The sequence below is a fragment of the Dendrobates tinctorius genome, unplaced genomic scaffold, assembly GCF_039654945.1.
Source record: "Dendrobates tinctorius isolate UK_male_01 unplaced genomic scaffold, ASM3965494v1 ptg000236l, whole genome shotgun sequence".
NCBI classification, from domain to species: domain Eukaryota; kingdom Metazoa; phylum Chordata; class Amphibia; order Anura; family Dendrobatidae; genus Dendrobates; species Dendrobates tinctorius.
In genome coordinates, this window is record NW_027361903.1 from 657,564 (window position 1) to 674,104 (window position 16,541).

Consider the following 16,541-nt stretch of genomic DNA (forward strand, 5'->3'; position numbering starts at 1 on the left):
CAGTGACTGCACCAGCAGAATAGTGAGTGCAGCTCTGGGGTATAATACAGGATATAACTCAGGATCAGTAATGTAATGTATGTACACAGTGACTGCACCAGCAGAATAGTGAGTGCAGCTCTGGAGTATAATACAGGATGTAACTCAGGATCAGTAATGTAATGTATGTACACAGTGACTGCACCAGCAGAATAGTGAGTGCAGCTCTGGAGTATAATACAGGATGGAACTCAGGATCAGTAATGTAATGTATGTACACAGTGACTGCACCAGCAGAATAGTGACTGCAGCTCTGGAGTATAATACAGGATGTAACTCAGGATCAGTAATGTAATGTATGTACACAGTGACTGCACCAGCAGAATAGTGACTGCAGCTCTGGAGTATAATACAGGATGTAACTCAGGATCAGTAATGTAATGTATGTACACAGTGACTGCACCAGCAGAATAGTGAGTGCAGCTCTGGAGTATAATACAGGATGGAACTCAGGATCAGTAATGTAATGTATGTACACAGTGACTGCACCAGCAGAATAGTGACTGCAGCTCTGGAGTATAATACAGGATGTAACTCAGGATCAGTAATGTAATGTATGTACACAGTGACTGCACCAGCAGAATAGTGAATGCAGCTCTGGGGTATAATGCAGGATGTAACTCAGGATCAGTAATGCAATGTATGTACACAGTGACTGCACCAGCAGAATAGTGAGTGCAGCTCTGGAGTATAATACAGGATGTAACTCAGGATCAGTAATGTAATGTATGTACACAGTGACTGCACCAGCAGAATAGTGAGTGCAGCTCTGGAGTATAATACAGAAGGTAACTCAGGATCAGTAATGTAATGTATGTACACAGTGACTGCACCAGCAGAATAGTGACTGCAGCTCTGGAGTATAATACAGGAGGTAACTCGGGATCAGTAATGTATGTACACAGTGACTGCACCAGCAGAATAGTGAGTGCAGCTCTGGGGTATAATACAGGATGTAACTCAGGATCAGTAATGTAATGTGTGTACACAGTGACTGCACCAGCAGAATAGTGAGTGCAGCTCTGGAGTATAATACAGGATGTAACTCAGGATCAGTAATGTATGTTCACAGTGACTGCACCAGCAGAATAGTGAGTGCAGCTCTGGAGTATAATACAGGATGTAACTCAGGATCAGTAATGTAATGTATGTACACAGTGACTGCACCAGCAGAATAGTGAGTGCAGCTCTGGGGTATAATACAGGATGTAACTCAGGATCAGTAATGTAATGTATGTACACAGTGACTGCACCAGCAGAATAGTGAGTGCAGCTCTGGAGTATAATACAGGATGTAACTCAGGATCAGTAATGTAATGTATGTACACAGTGACTGCACCAGCAGAATAGTGACTGCAGCTCTGGAGTATAATACAGGATGTAACTCAGGATCAGTAATGTAATGTATGTACACAGTGACTGCACCAGCAGAATAGTGAATGCAGCTCTGGGGTATAATGCAGGATGTAAATCAGGATCAGTAATGTAATGTATGTACACAGTGACTGCACCAGCAGAATAGTGAGTGCAGCTCTGGAGTATAATACAGGATGTAACTCAGGATCAGTAATGTAATGTATGTACAGAGTGACTGCACCAGCAGAATAGTGAGTGCAGCTCTGGAGTATAATACAGGATGTAACTCAGGATCAGTAATGTAATGTATGTACACAGTGACTGCACCAGCAGAATAGTGAGTGCAGCTCTGGAGTATAATACAGGATGTAACTCAGGATCAGTAATGTAATGTATGTACACAGTGACTGCACCAGCAGAATAGTGAATGCAGCTCTGGGGTATAATGCAGGATGTAAATCAGGATCAGTAATGTAATGTATGTACACAGTGACTGCACCAGCAGAATAGTGAGTGCAGCTCTGGAGTATAATACAGGATGTAACTCAGGATCAGTAATGTAATGTATGTACACAGTGACTGCACCAGCAGAATAGTGAGTGCAGCTCTGGAGTATAATACAGGATGTAACTCAGGATCAGTAATGTAATGTATGTACACAGTGACTGCACCAGCAGAATAGTGAGTGCAGCTCTGGAGTATAATACAGAAGGTAACTCAGGATCAGTAATATAATGTATGTACACAGTGACTGCACCAGCAGAATAGTGAGTGCAGCTCTGGGGTATAATACAGGATGTAACTCAGGATCAGTAATGTAATGTATGTACACAGTGACTGCACCAGCAGAATAGTGAGTGCAGCTCTGGGGTATAATACAGGAGGTAACTCAGGATCAGTAATGTAATGTATGTACACAGTGACTGCACCAGCAGAATAGTGAGTGCAGCTCTGGGGTATAATACAGGAGGTAACTCAGGATCAGTAATGTAATGTATGTGCACAGTGACCGCACCAGCAGAATAGTGAGTGCAGCTCTAGGGTATAATACAGGATGTAACTCAGGATCAGTAATGTAATGTATGTACACAGTGACTGCACCAGCAGAATAGTGAGTGCAGCTCTGGAGTATAATACAGGAGGTAACTCAGGATCAGTAATGTAATGTATGTACACAGTAACTGCACCAGCAGAATAGTGAGTGCAGCTCTGGAGTATAATACAGGATGTAACTCAGGATCAGTAATGTAATGTATGTACACAGTGACTGCACCAGCAGAATAGTGAGTGCAGCTCTGGGGTATAATACAGGAGGTAACTCAGGATCAGTAATGTAATGTATGTACACAGTAACTGCACCAGCAGAATAGTGAGTGCAGCTCTGGAGTATAATACAGGATGTTACTCAGGATCAGTAATGTATGTACACAGTGACTGCACCAGCAGAATAGTGAGTGCAGCTCTGGAGTATAATACAGGAGGTAACTCAGGATCAGTAATGTAATGTATGTACACAGTAACTGCACCAGCAGAATAGTGAGTGCAGCTCTGGAGTATAATACAGGATGTTACTCAGGATCAGTAATGTAATGTATGTACACAGTGACTGCACCAGCAGAATAGTGAGTGCAGCTCTGGAGTATAATACAGGAGGTAACTCAGGATCAGTAATGTAATGTATGTACACAGTAACTGCACCAGCAGAATAGTGAGTGCAGCTCTGGAGTATAATACAGGATGTTACTCAGGATCAGTAATGTAATGTATGTACACAGTGACTGCACCAGCAGAATAGTGAGTGCAGCTCTGGAGTATAATACAGGATGTAACTCAGGATCAGTAATGTAATGTATGTACACAGTGACTGCACCAGCAGAATAGTGAGTGCAGCTCTGGGGTATAACACAGGATATAACTCAGGATCAGTAATGTAATGTATATACACAGTGACTGCACCAGCAGAATAGTGAGTGCAGCTCTGGAGTGTAATACAGGATGTAACTCAGGATCAGTAATGTATGTACACAGTGACTGCACCAGTAGAATAGTGAGTGCAGCTCTGGCGTATAATACAGGATGTTACTCAGGATCAGTAATGTAATGTGTGTCGTTTGAAATGTCGTGAAGTATTTTATAATAATAAAAGACCTACAGTCTATTGCTCTCTGTTATCGCCCAGCTTTTCTTGCACTTCCTGCAGTCTTTATTGCTGGATGTGACAGGAGTTTGGGTTTAGTGATCTCGTTTCTCTCCTCCTCGTGCAGTGAGCCATTGGTAGAGTTGTTTTTGTGTGGTCTATTGTCTGGGCGAGCCCCGAGTTCCTGGCAGAGCGTCCTCTGTACGGGGAACATGGGGTGTCCGCTTCTCTGCACTGGTCACCAGTTGGAGGCAGAAGAGCTGACGCTTTATCTTCTTTCTTGCAGAGAGGGTCTCCACCTCCGCCTACTCGTCACCAGCACGAAGTTTGGGGGATCCGGGGATTACACCGCTGTCCCCATCACATATCATTGCAGTAAGTGACGATTTTATCACATATTGTGGAGGTGTATACGGCCGGAGTCTCTCTAGCGAATCCCATCCGATACAAGATGGTAATGACACTCTGCTCCGACTTTGCTGTGAGCGTGATCCGAGCGTCCGTGCTCTGATGTGAGCGTGATCCGAGCGTCCGTGCCCTGCTGTGAGCGTGATCCGAGCGTCCGTGCCCTGCTGTGAGCGTGATCCGAGCGTCCGTGCTCTGCTGGGAGCGTGATCCGAGCGTCCGTGCCCTGCTGGGAGCGTGATCCGAGCGTCCGTGCTCTGCTGTGAGCATGATCCGAGCGTCCGTGCTCTGCTGTGAGCGTGATCCGAGCGTCCGTGCCCTGCTGTGAGCGTGATCCGAGCGTCCGTGACCTGCTGTGAGCAAGATCCGAGCGTCCGTGCCCTGCTGTGAGCGTGATCCGAGCGTCCGTGCCCTGCTGTGAGCGTGATCCGAGCGTCCGTGCCCTGCTGTGAGCGTGATCCGAGCGTCCGTGCCCTGCTGTGAGCGTGATCCGAGCGTCCGTGCTCTGCTGGGTGCGTGATCCGAGCGTCCGTGCTCTGATGTGAGCGTGATCCGAGCGTCTGTGCCCTTCTGTGAGCGTGATCCGAGCGTCCGTGCTCTGCTGCGGTCGTGATCCGAGCGTCCGTGCTCTGCTGGGAGTGTGAACCGAGCGTCCGTCCTCTGATGTGAGCGTGATCCGAGCGTCCGTGCCCTGCTGTGAGGGTGATCCGAGCGTCCGTGCCCTGCTGTGAGCGTGATCCGAGCGTCCGTGCTCTGATGTGAGCGTGATCCGAGCGTCCGTGCCCTGCTGTGAGGGTGATCCGAGCGTCCGTGCTCTGATGTGAGCGTGATCCGAGCGTCCGTGCCCTGCTGTGAGCGTGATCCGAGCGTCCGTGCTCTGCTGGGAGCGTGATCCGAGCGTCCGTGCTCTGCTGTGAGCGTGATCCGAGCGTCCGTGCTCTGCTGGGAGCGTGATCCGAGCGTCCGTGCTCTGATGTGAGCGTGATCTGAGCGTCCGTGCCCTTCTGTGAGCGTGATCCGAGCGTCCGTGCTCTGCTGCGGTCGTGATCCGAGCGTCCGTGCTCTGCTGGGAGCGTGATCCGAGCGTCCGTGCTCTGATGTGAGCGTGATCCGAGCGTCCGTGCCCTGCTGTGAGGGTGATCCGAGCGTCCGTGCCCTGCTGTGAGCGTGATCCGAGCGTCCGTGCTCTGCTGGGAGCGTGATCCGAGCGTCCGTGCTCTGATGTGAGCGTGATCCGAGCGTCCGTGCTCTGCTGGGAGCGTGATCCGAGCGTCCGTGCTCTGCTGGGAGCGTGATCCGCGCGTCCGTGCTCTGATGTGAGCGTGATCCGAGCGTCCGTGCTCTGCTGGGAGCGTGATCCGAGCGTCCGTGCTCTGCTGTGAGGGTGATCCGAGCGTCCGTGCTCTGCTGGGAGCGTGATCCGCGCGTCCGTGCTCTGCTGGGAGCGTGATCCGCGCGTCCGTGCTCTGCGCTCCAATCGTCTCCCGTGAGATGTTCCCGCACAGCTGCGGGGGAGACGGAGAAGTGATTTCGCCTCTGCTGCCGGCGTCGGTGGGAATCTCGCTGCACTCGGGTGATATCTCGGACTCTTATATGGGTGCGTGCGATCCGAATTCTGCAAGCTCCAGTTCTTTTCTCTATTTTCTTTATCTGTCTGATCGCTATCCAATAGGAGCAGGAATAAAGCGCAGCTGAGAGCGGACGCACAGGGTTACATTGGTCCGAATGAATCGGATTTTTCATCACCTACTGTGTCCCCCCATTTCCTTGTAGATTGTAAGCTTGCGAGCAGGGACCTCACTCCTAATGTCATTGTTTGAATTGTCTTAACTTGTATTGAATTTATTGTCTGTACATGTCCCCGCTTAATTGTAAAGTGCTGCGGAATATGTTGGCGCTATATAAATAAAAATTATTATTATTATTATCTGATTAATTCGAGCCCTGACTCCATCATGGCGAGCCGCTCCTGATCCCATCACTGCCCCTCAGAAATCGGGGGATCGTAGCCCCATCATAGACCTGCTGCACGGAGACCCCAGAATTAATGGCACTGCTGCCCTGTGTCCTTCCCCTCCCAGTACTGGGATCCATCATGTCCTACTCCAGTCACTACCAGAGCTGCCTGCAAAAGTCTGACTACCAGTAAATTATAGGCGCTTAGAAAACAGTCGATGTAACCACAGAATAGTGAGTGCAGCTCTGGAGGTGATTGGAGGATAAGACATGATTAGGGACTTGCATAGAAATCATGCATCCACCACCCCCCGACGCCTTAAAAAAAGATAGAAACAATATTTTGCAGGGTTACAGAAGAGCAGGTCTCACCGCTGTGCATCACTTACAGTAATTCTCCTATTGAAGCCTACATCCCCCTTTCATTGCACCCATAAAGTATAAGGCAAGTGGCCCCTAAACACAGTATGATGCCCCCCATACTGAATTCCTGCACAGTATCATGATCCTACTGTATTCCACCTTCACTCCCCCGGCAAAGTATGATGAATCACAAGCAAATCTCCACACTGTATATTGGCACCCACATAGCCCTCCGTGTAATGTAATGACCCCCCACATAGCCCTCCATGTAGTGTAATGGCCCCCCACATAGCCCTCCATGTAATGTAATGACCCCCCACATAGCCCTCCATGTAATGTAATGACCCCCCACATAGCCCTCCATGTAATGTAATGACCCCCCACATAGCCCTCCATGTAGTGTAATGGCCCCCCACATAGCCCTCCATGTAGTGTAATGACCCCCCACATAGCCCTCCATGTAATGTAATGACCCCCCACATAGCCCTCCATGTAATGTAATGGCCCCCCCACATAGCCCTCCATGTAATGTAATGACCCCCCACATATCCCTCCATGTAATGTAATGACCCCCCACATAGCCCTCCATGTAATGTAATGACCCTCCACATAGCCCTCCATGTAATGTAATGACCCCCCACATAGCCCTCCATGTAATGTAATGACCCCCCTCATAGCCCTCCATGTAATGTAATGGCCCCCCACATAGCCCTCCATGTAATGTAATGACCACCCACATAGCCTCCATGTAATGTAATGGCCCCCCACATAGCCTCCATGTAATGTAATGACCACCCACATAGCCTCCATGTAATGTAATGACCACCCACATAGCCTCCATGTAATGTAATGACCACCCACATAGCCTCCATGTAATTTAATGACCCCCCACATAGCCTCCATGTAATGTAATGGCCCCCCACATAGCCTCCATGTAATGTAATGGCCCCCCACATAGCCTCCATGTAATGTAATGACCACCCACATAGCCTCCATGTAATGTAATGACCACCCACATAGCCTCCATGTAATGTAATGACCACCCACATAGCCTCCATGTAATGTAATGGCCCCCCACATAGCCTCCATGTAATGTAATGACCACCCACATAGCCCTCCATGTAGTGTAATGACCACCCACATAGCCTCCATGTAATGTAATGACCCCCCACATAGCCCTCCATGTAATGTAATGACCCCCCACATAGCCCTCCATGTAGTGTAATGACCCCCCACATAGCCCTCCATGTAATGTAATGACCCCCCACATAGCCCTCCATGTAATGTAATGACCCCCCACATAGCCCTCCATGTAATGTAATGACCCCCCACATAGCCCTCCATATAGTGTAATGACCCCCCACATAGCCCTCCATGTAGTGTAATGGCCCCCCACATAGCCCTCCATGTAATGTAATGACCCCCCACATAGCCCTCCATGTAATGTAATGACCCCCCACATAGCCCTCCATGTAATGTAATGACCCCCCACATAGCCCTCCATGTAGTGTAATGACCCCCCACATAGCCTCCATGTAATGTAATGACCCCCCCACATAGCCCTCCATGTAGTGTAATGACCCCCCACATAGCCCTCCATGTAGTGTAATGACCCCCCACATAGCCCTCCATGTAATGTAATGACCCCCCACATAGCCCTCCATGTAATGTAATGACCCCCCACATAGCCCTCCATGTAATGTAATGACCCCCCACATAGCCCTCCATGTAGTGTAATGACCCCCCACATAGCCTCCATGTAATGTAATGACCCCCCACATAGCCCTCCATGTAGTGTAATGACCCCCCACATAGCCCTCCATGTAATGTAATGACCCCCCACATAGCCCTCCATGTAATGTAATGACCACCCACATAGCCCTCCATGTAGTGTAATGACCCCCCACATAGCCCTCCATGTAATGTAATGACCACCCACATAGCCCTCCATGTAATGTAATGACCCCCCACATAGCCCTCCATGTAGTGTAATGACCCCCCACATAGCCCTCCATGTAATGTAATGACCCCCCACATAGCCCTCCATGTAATGTAATGGCCCCCCACATAGCCTCCATGTAATGTAATGGCCCCCCACATAGCCTCCATGTAGTGTAATGACCCCCCACATAGCCCACCATGTAATGTAATGACCCCCCACATAGCCCTCCATGTAATGTAATGACCCCCCACATAGCCCACCATGTAATGTAATGACCCCCCACATAGCCCTCCATGTAATGTAATGGCCCCCCACATAGCCCTCCATGTAGTGTAATGGCCCCCCACATAGCCCTCCATGTAGTGTAATGGCCCCCCACATAGCCCTCCATGTAGTGTAATGGCCCCCCACATAGCCCTCCATGTAATGTAATGACCCCCCACATAGCCCTCCATGTAATGTAATGACCCCCCACATAGCCCTCCATGTAATGTAATGGCCCCCCACATAGCCTCCATGTAATGTAATGACCACCCACATAGCCTCCATGTAATGTAATGACCCCCCACATAGCCCTCCATGTAGTGTAATGGCCCCCCACATAGCCCTCCATGTAGTGTAATGGCCCCCCACATAGCCCTCCATGTAGTGTAATGGCCCCCCACATAGCCCTCCATGTAGTGTAATGACCCCCCACATAGCCCACCATGTAATGTAATGACCCCCCACATAGCCCTCCATGTAATGTAGTGGCCCCCCACATAGCCCTCCATGTAGTGTAATGGCCCCCCACATAGCCCTCCATGTAGTGTAATGGCCCCCCACATAGCCCTCCATGTAGTGTAATGGCCCCCCACATAGCCCTCCATGTAGTGTAATGACCCCCCACATAGCCCTCCATGTAATGTAATGATCCCCCACATAGCCCTCCATGTAGTGTAATGGCCCCCCACATAGCCCTCCATGTAGTGTAATGGCCCCCCACATAGCCCTCCATGTAGTGTAATGACCCCCCACATAGCCCTCCATGTAATGTAATGACCCCCCACATAGCCCTCCATGTAATGTAATGACCCCCCACATAGCCCTCCATGTAATGTAATGACCCCCCACATAGCCCTCCATGTAATGTAATGACCCCCCACATAGCCCTCCATGTAATGTAATGACCCCCCACATAGCCCTCCATGTAATGTAATGGCCCCCCACATAGCCCTCCATGTAATGTAATGACATTATACTCTCACTGATTTAGGAGATAAATTTGCCCCCATGTCCCCGTTCTATTCTCCGGTCTCCGCAGCTCGTCTTCTGTAGTGACGTCATTGTGGTGCTGCGCTGTGACATCAGACAGAGAATGATGGCGGACGGGTCCAGGATGCCGAGACAGATGAAAGTGTGGTGCGAGGCAGGCGCCTGGTGCCGATTGTAGCACCGGGCCTCCATCCCCCCGATTCACGGCCCCATAGAGGCCATGTTGTCTGCCGCCATTGGCAGTACACCACATGATGTAACAGTAGAATAGTGACTGCAGCTCTGGAGGTGACTGGAGGATAGGACTTGATGTGACTGCAGCTCTGGAGGTGACTGGAGGTTAGGACATGACGTGGCTGCAGCTCTGGAGGTGACTGGGGAATACATGACGTGGCTGCAGCTCTGGAGGTGACTGGCAAATACATGACGTGGCTGCAGCTCTGGAGGTGACTGGGAAATACATGACGTGGCTGCAGCTCTAGAGGTGACTGGAGAATACATGACGTGGCTGCAGCTCTGGAGGATAGGACATGACGTTGCTGCAGCTCTGGAGGTGACTGGAGGATAGGACATGATGTGACTGCAGCTCTGGAGGATAGGACATGATGTTGCTGCAGCTCTGGAGGTGACTGGAGGATAGGACATGACGTGGCTGCAGCTTGACCGAGCGATTCTCTCCTTGTATAACGGCCATATGATAACTGCAGCCTCCAGTCACACCGGGGTTAACCCTTCCTTGTCCCCTCTTATTACAGAAAGACTCGGAGAGCGGTTCGGCGGAGGAGCAGGCCTTCTCTGTAGTCGTTGCCGTTGATTTTGGCACCACATCCAGCGGTTACGCGTTTGCCTTCTCCAAAGAGCCGGAATGCATCCACATCATGAGGTAATATCCACGGGGGGCACATACTTTATCCCCTCTACATCGCGTCTCCAGTATCTGCAGCCCATCTGGCACCGCTGCCCGGACAGATGGTCGCCCTGAATTCTCTTCCGGCCTCTGTCCACCATGAGAATGGCTCCTCTGTAGATAGTAATGGGAATGTCGGCTCTTACTGGAGAGATCTTCACAGTGCCAGATTATGGCCGGGACCACACTGCCGTGTGTGATGTGGGACAGTCACACGAGCTTCTCGCATCAACACCCGGCGCTGCCGCTGACACTCGGACCGGAGCATGCGCTGCATAGAAATACATGCAGCCGAGTGTTGATGCGAGACACTCGTGTGGCTTTCCCGCATCACACACGGTAGTGTGACCCCGGCCTATCTGTGAGCGTGATGGCCTGCGGAGGCCACGCCTGTGGGGTGATAGTTGATTCACCCGCCCAACCATTGTCAACGTTTGGGCAGCACTTATCTCTGATTTACTTCTGCCGAGGAGCCGCATGTGATTGCCGCATTCTCCAGAAAATCAATTGAAAGCTATTAATGAGCCGCGTTGTCCGGGTGGTTGTGTAATGGCAGCGGCAGGTGAGTCAGACATATGGCAGTGACACGGCGGTACAGTCTCCGGCTGTAACCTCCAGGGATAACACCTCGGTACAGTCTCCGGCTGTAACCTCCAGGGATAACACCTCGGTACAGTCTCCGGCTGTAACCTCCAGGGATGACACCGCGGTGCAGTCTCCGGCTGTAACCTCCAGGGATGACACCGCGGTGCAGTCTCCGGCTGTAACCTCCAGGGATGACACCGCGGTGCAGTCTCCGGCTGTAACCTCCAGGGATGACACCGCGGTGCAGTCTCCGGCTGTAACCTCCAGGGATGACACCGCGGTGCAGTCTCCGGCTGTAACCTCCAGGGATGACACCGCGGTGCAGTCTCCGGCTGTAACCTCCAGGGATGACACCGCGGTACAGTCTCCGGCTGTAACCTCCAGGGATGGGCCGGTGCTATCAGTGTTATGAAGGGTCCCGCAGTTTTTCATGGACGGTGTCTCATTTCCTTCCTTTAAGATCTCTGCTTCTTGTCAGTAAGTTGAGTCGTGGTGTATACCCCCTCTGAGGTGACTTCCTACAGCTGAGGGTTTGTTACAGACACGCAGGGTGGACATTCAGGGGCACAGTCTCTCTTGATAGTTTGTTTCCAGCCCAGACAATCTCAGACTGCGACAATGTAACAATGTCCCAAACCTCAGCTGTGAGAAGAGAACTTACAGCAGATTTTCTGGGTAAAATTCCTGTTTCTTTTCCCGTGCATTTGAATGGTTGAAAAGCAGAGAAAGAATTGGTGCGTCAGGGGTAAAAAAGAAAACGCTTCAAGGGTTCAAATCCGCAAACCACATCCAGCCTGTGCGTGAGATGTCTGAAGTCTCCTTCACTTTGCCTGAACTGTGAAGTGAAGCGTTGGGTTTTTTTGTTTTGTTTTAAACCTTTTGAAAAACGCAGTATTTGAACAAACCCTTAAATAATAAATCAGTGATGCTCGGGAAAATAAAAAGCTGTGTAATATATCTTATCCGAGAAATCTGCTTCTTTCAGTCATTCCCTAAATTCTCAATTCACCGGTAAAATCTATATTCAGTGAACAGTTACTGAAAAAGGAGATGACTGCTGGTACTGATGAGATTCTATGGAGGAGGGTGGAGCTTGGCCTCTAGCTCCTCCCCATCCTGCTCCTTACATGGGAGATGACTGCTGGTACTGATAAGATTCTATGGAAGAGGGTGGAGCTTGGCCTGTAGCTCCTCCTCATCCTCCTCTTGCTCCTTACATGGGAGATGACTGCTGGTACTGATGAGATTCTATGGAGGAGGGTGGAGCTTGGCCTCTAGCTCCTCCCCATCCTGCTCCTTACATGGGCGATGACTGCTGGTACTGATGAGATTCTATGGAGGAGGGTGGAGCTTGGCCTCTAGCTCCTCCCCATCCTGCTCCTTACATGGGCGATGACTGCTGGTACTGATGAGATTCTATGGAGGAGGGTGGAGCTTGGCCTGTAGCTCCTCCTCCTCTTGCTCCTTACATGGGCAATGACTGCTGATACTGATGAGATTCTATGGAGGAGGGTGGAGCTTGGCCTGTAGCTCCTCCTCATCCTCCTCTTGCTCCTTAGGCTGTGTGCACACGCTGCGGATTTTGTGCGGATTCATCCGCGCGGATTTTGTACAATCCGCAGGTGAAACCGCAGGTCAAAATACCTGCGGTTTTACCTGCGGATTGCTCTGCGGTTTTGCCCTGCGGTTTTTCATCTCCTCAATGGAGGAGATGGCAAACCGCAGGGGAATCCGCAGAAAGAATTGACATGTCAATTCTTTCTGCGGATTGAAAACCGCAGATAATCCGCGCGGAAAATTCCGCACCGTCTGCACTGCGGTTTTTGATTCCCATAGGGAATCATGGTACTGTACACCGCAGCAAAATCTGCAGCGTGTGCACACAGCCTTACATGGGCGATGACTGCTGGTACTGATGAGATTCTATGGAGGAGGGTGGAGCTTGGCCTCTAGCTCCTCCCCATCCTGCTCCTTACATGGGTGATGACTGCTGGTACTGATGAGATTCTATGAAGGAGGGTGAAGCTTGGCATCTAGCTCCTCCCCATCCTGCTCCTTACATGGGAGATGACTGCTGGTACTGATGAGATTCTATGGAGGAGGGTGGAGCTTGGCCTCTAGCTCCTCCCCATCCTGCACCTTACATGGGCGATGACTGCTGGTACTGATGAGATTCTATGGAGGAGGGTGGAGCATGGCCACTAGCTCCTCCTCCTCTTGCTCCTTACATGGGCGATGACTGCTGATACTGATGAGATTCTATGGAGGAGGGTGGAGCTTGGCCTGTAGCTCCTCCTCCTTGCTCCTTACATGGGAGATGGCTGCTGGTACTGATGAGATTCTATGGAGGAGGGTGGAGCTTGGCCTCTAGCTCCTCCTCCTCTTGCTCCTTACATGGGCGATGACTGCTGATACTGATGAGATTCTATGGAGGAGGGTGGAGCATGGCCTCTAGCTCCTCCTCCTCTTGCTCCTTACATGGGCGATGACTGCTGATACTGATGAGATTCTATAGAGGAGGGTGGAGCATGGCCTCTAGCTCCTCCCCATCCTGCTCCTTACATGGGAGATGACTGCTGGTACTGATGAGATTCTATGGAGGAGGGTGGAGCATGGCCACTAGCTCCTCCTCCTCTTGCTCCTTACATGGGCGATGACTGCTGATACTGATGAGATTCTATAGAGGAGGGTGGAGCTTGGCATCTAGCTCCTCCCCATCCTGCTCCTTACATGGGAGATGACTGCTGGTACTGATGAGATTCTATGGAGGAGGGTGGAGCTTGGCCTCTAGCTCCTCCCCATCCTGCTCCTTACATGGGAGATGACTGCTGGTACTGATGAGATTCTATGGAGGAGGGTGGAGCTTGGCCTCTAGCTCCTCCTCCTCTTGCTCCTTACATGGGAGATGACTGCTGATACTGATGAGATTCTATAGAGGAGGGTGGAGCATGGCCTCTAGCTCCTCCCCATCCTGCTCCTTACATGGGAGATGACTGCTGATACTGATGAGATTCTATAGAGGAGGGTGGAGCATGGCCTCTAGCTCCTCCTCCCCTTGCTCCTTACATGGGAGATGACTGCTGATACTGATGAGATTCTATGGAGGAGGGTGGAGCTTGGCCTGTAGCTCCTCCTCATCCGCCTCTTGCTCCTTACATGGGCGGTGACTGCTGGTACTGATGAGATTCTATGGAGGAGGGTGGAGCTTGACCTCTAGCTTCTCCTCCTCTTGCTCCTTACATGGGCGATGACTGCTGATACTGATGAGATTCTATGGAGGAGGGTGGAGCTTGGCCTCTAGCTCCTCCTCCTCTTGCTCCTTACATGGGAGATGACTGCTGGAACTGATGATATTCTATGGAGGAGGGTGGAGCTTGGCCTCTAGCTCCTCCTCCCCTTGCTCCTTACATGGGAGATGACTGCTGGTACTGATGAGATTCTATGGAGGAGGGTGGAGCTTGGCCTCTAGCTCCTCCCCATCCTGCTCCTTACATGGGAGATGACTGCTGGTACTGATGAGATTCTATGGAGGAGGGTGGAGCTTGGCCTCTAGCTCCTCCTCCTCTTGCTCCTTACATGGGAGATGACTGCTGATACTGATGAGATTCTATAGAGGAGGGTGGAGCATGGCCTCTAGCTCCTCCCCATCCTGCTCCTTACATGGGAGATGACTGCTGATACTGATGAGATTCTATAGAGGAGGGTGGAGCATGGCCTCTAGCTCCTCCTCCCCTTGCTCCTTACATGGGAGATGACTGCTGATACTGATGAGATTCTATGGAGGAGGGTGGAGCTTGGCCTGTAGCTCCTCCTCATCCGCCTCTTGCTCCTTACATGGGCGGTGACTGCTGGTACTGATGAGATTCTATGGAGGAGGGTGGAGCTTGACCTCTAGCTTCTCCTCCTCTTGCTCCTTACATGGGCGATGACTGCTGATACTGATGAGATTCTATGGAGGAGGGTGGAGCATGGCCTGTAGCTCCTCCTCATCCTTGTCTTGCTCCTTACATGGGCGATGACTGCTGGTACTGATGAGATTCTATGGAGGAGGGTGGAGCTTGGCCTCTAGCTCCTCCTCCTCTTGCTCCTTACATGGGAGATGACTGCTGGAACTGATGATATTCTATGGAGGAGGGTGGAGCTTGGCCTGTAGCTCCTCCCCATCCTGCTCCTTACATGGGAGATGACTGCTGGTACTGATGAGATTCTATGGAGGAGGGTGGAGCTTGGCCTGTAGCTCCTCCCCATCCTGCTCCTTACATGGGAGATGACTGCTGGTACTGATGAGATTCTATGGAGGAGGGTGGAGCTTGGCCTGTAGCTCCTCCCCATCCTGCTCTTTACATGGGCGATGACTGCTGGTACTGATGAGATTCTATGGAGGAGGGTGGAGCTTGGCCTCTAGCTCCTCCCCATACTCCTCCTGCTCCTTAGAGCTCTTTCACACCTCTTGATATTTCTGCTACTGGAAAGACCAATACCAGAGAGATCCATGTCCATGTGTTTCTTACGCGTGGCATACATGTGCCTCAGTATTACATGTACCTTAGCTTGAGTAAAGCCGGCACAATTTGCGCTGTTCTCAGGCGCCGGGAGCTGAAGACAGCTCACATCATTGTCTCTTGACTGCGATCAGTGCGGGACAATGTTGAGAGTTGTATTCAAGTGTAAATGTAAGACCTTAACGACCACCGACACACTTTATAATGGCGCTGAGGAATAAGAGAATGGCTCCGCCGATCAGCTGTGATTCCCGCGGGTGTCAGCTGACACTCTGCAGTATCAGGCCCAATTGGTTTTGCAACCGATCGGGGCCGATTAACCCCTTAAATACCGCTGCCGATAGTGACAGCGGTATTTAAGTTCTTATAAGGGGGTCACAAGACCCCCATAGTAACCATCAGACCCCACGCGATGAGCCATGGTACCCTAAGGTCATGTGATCATATGAGCAGACACTGACTGCTCTCATGCACTTGCAGTACAGCAGTGTATGAGACCAGTGATTAAAGTACAAATCATACGTGTCCCACAGTGAAAGTGTGAAAAAAAAAATAAAAAACACACACAAATGTGCACACAAGTCACTAAAATCCGTTTTGCAATTCTAAACGTTTCTGATAAAGCAGTAATAATAAATGTACACATAACTGGTATGGCCACGTCCGGAACGACCCGCTCCATAAAACTGGCACGTTATTTATTTGCCGAACACCGTAAAAAAAAGCCAAAAATGTCGCTCTTTCATTATAGTGACTCACAAAAAAGTGAATAAAAAGCGATCAAAAGTCATATGTAAAAAAAAAGTTATGTAAATGAAAACACCAAACTGTCCCACAGAAAAACGTGCCCTGAGATGGCTCATTTGGCAAAAAAAATTAAAAAGTTACAGCTCTCAGAATACGAGGATGCAAAACAAATTCATTTTGCTAAAATATTGTATTTAGTGTGTGTAGAAATCATAAACTATGTAAAGGTGGTATCGCTGTAATCGCACCGACCCAACAAACAAATCCGTCTTCTCACTTTTACTGCATGGTGAACGGCGCAAAGAAAGCAAACAAAATAAAAACAATAACTGAATTGCTGGTTTTTGT

At 50.3% G+C, this 16,541-nt stretch overlaps 1 protein-coding gene across 1 annotated transcript in view; it reads left to right on the forward strand.

Moving 5' to 3' along the window:
• The window catches only part of HSPA12A (heat shock protein family A (Hsp70) member 12A), a 99,082-nt gene that overhangs the window by 31,773 nt on the left and 50,768 nt on the right, over window positions 1-16,541 (forward strand). Inside the window, exons 2-3 of the mRNA XM_073556571.1 lie at window positions 3,819-3,907; window positions 10,208-10,335. Coding sequence (XP_073412672.1) covers window positions 3,819-3,907; window positions 10,208-10,335 — 217 coding nt within the window. The remainder of the gene's footprint in view (window positions 1-3,818; window positions 3,908-10,207; window positions 10,336-16,541) is intronic.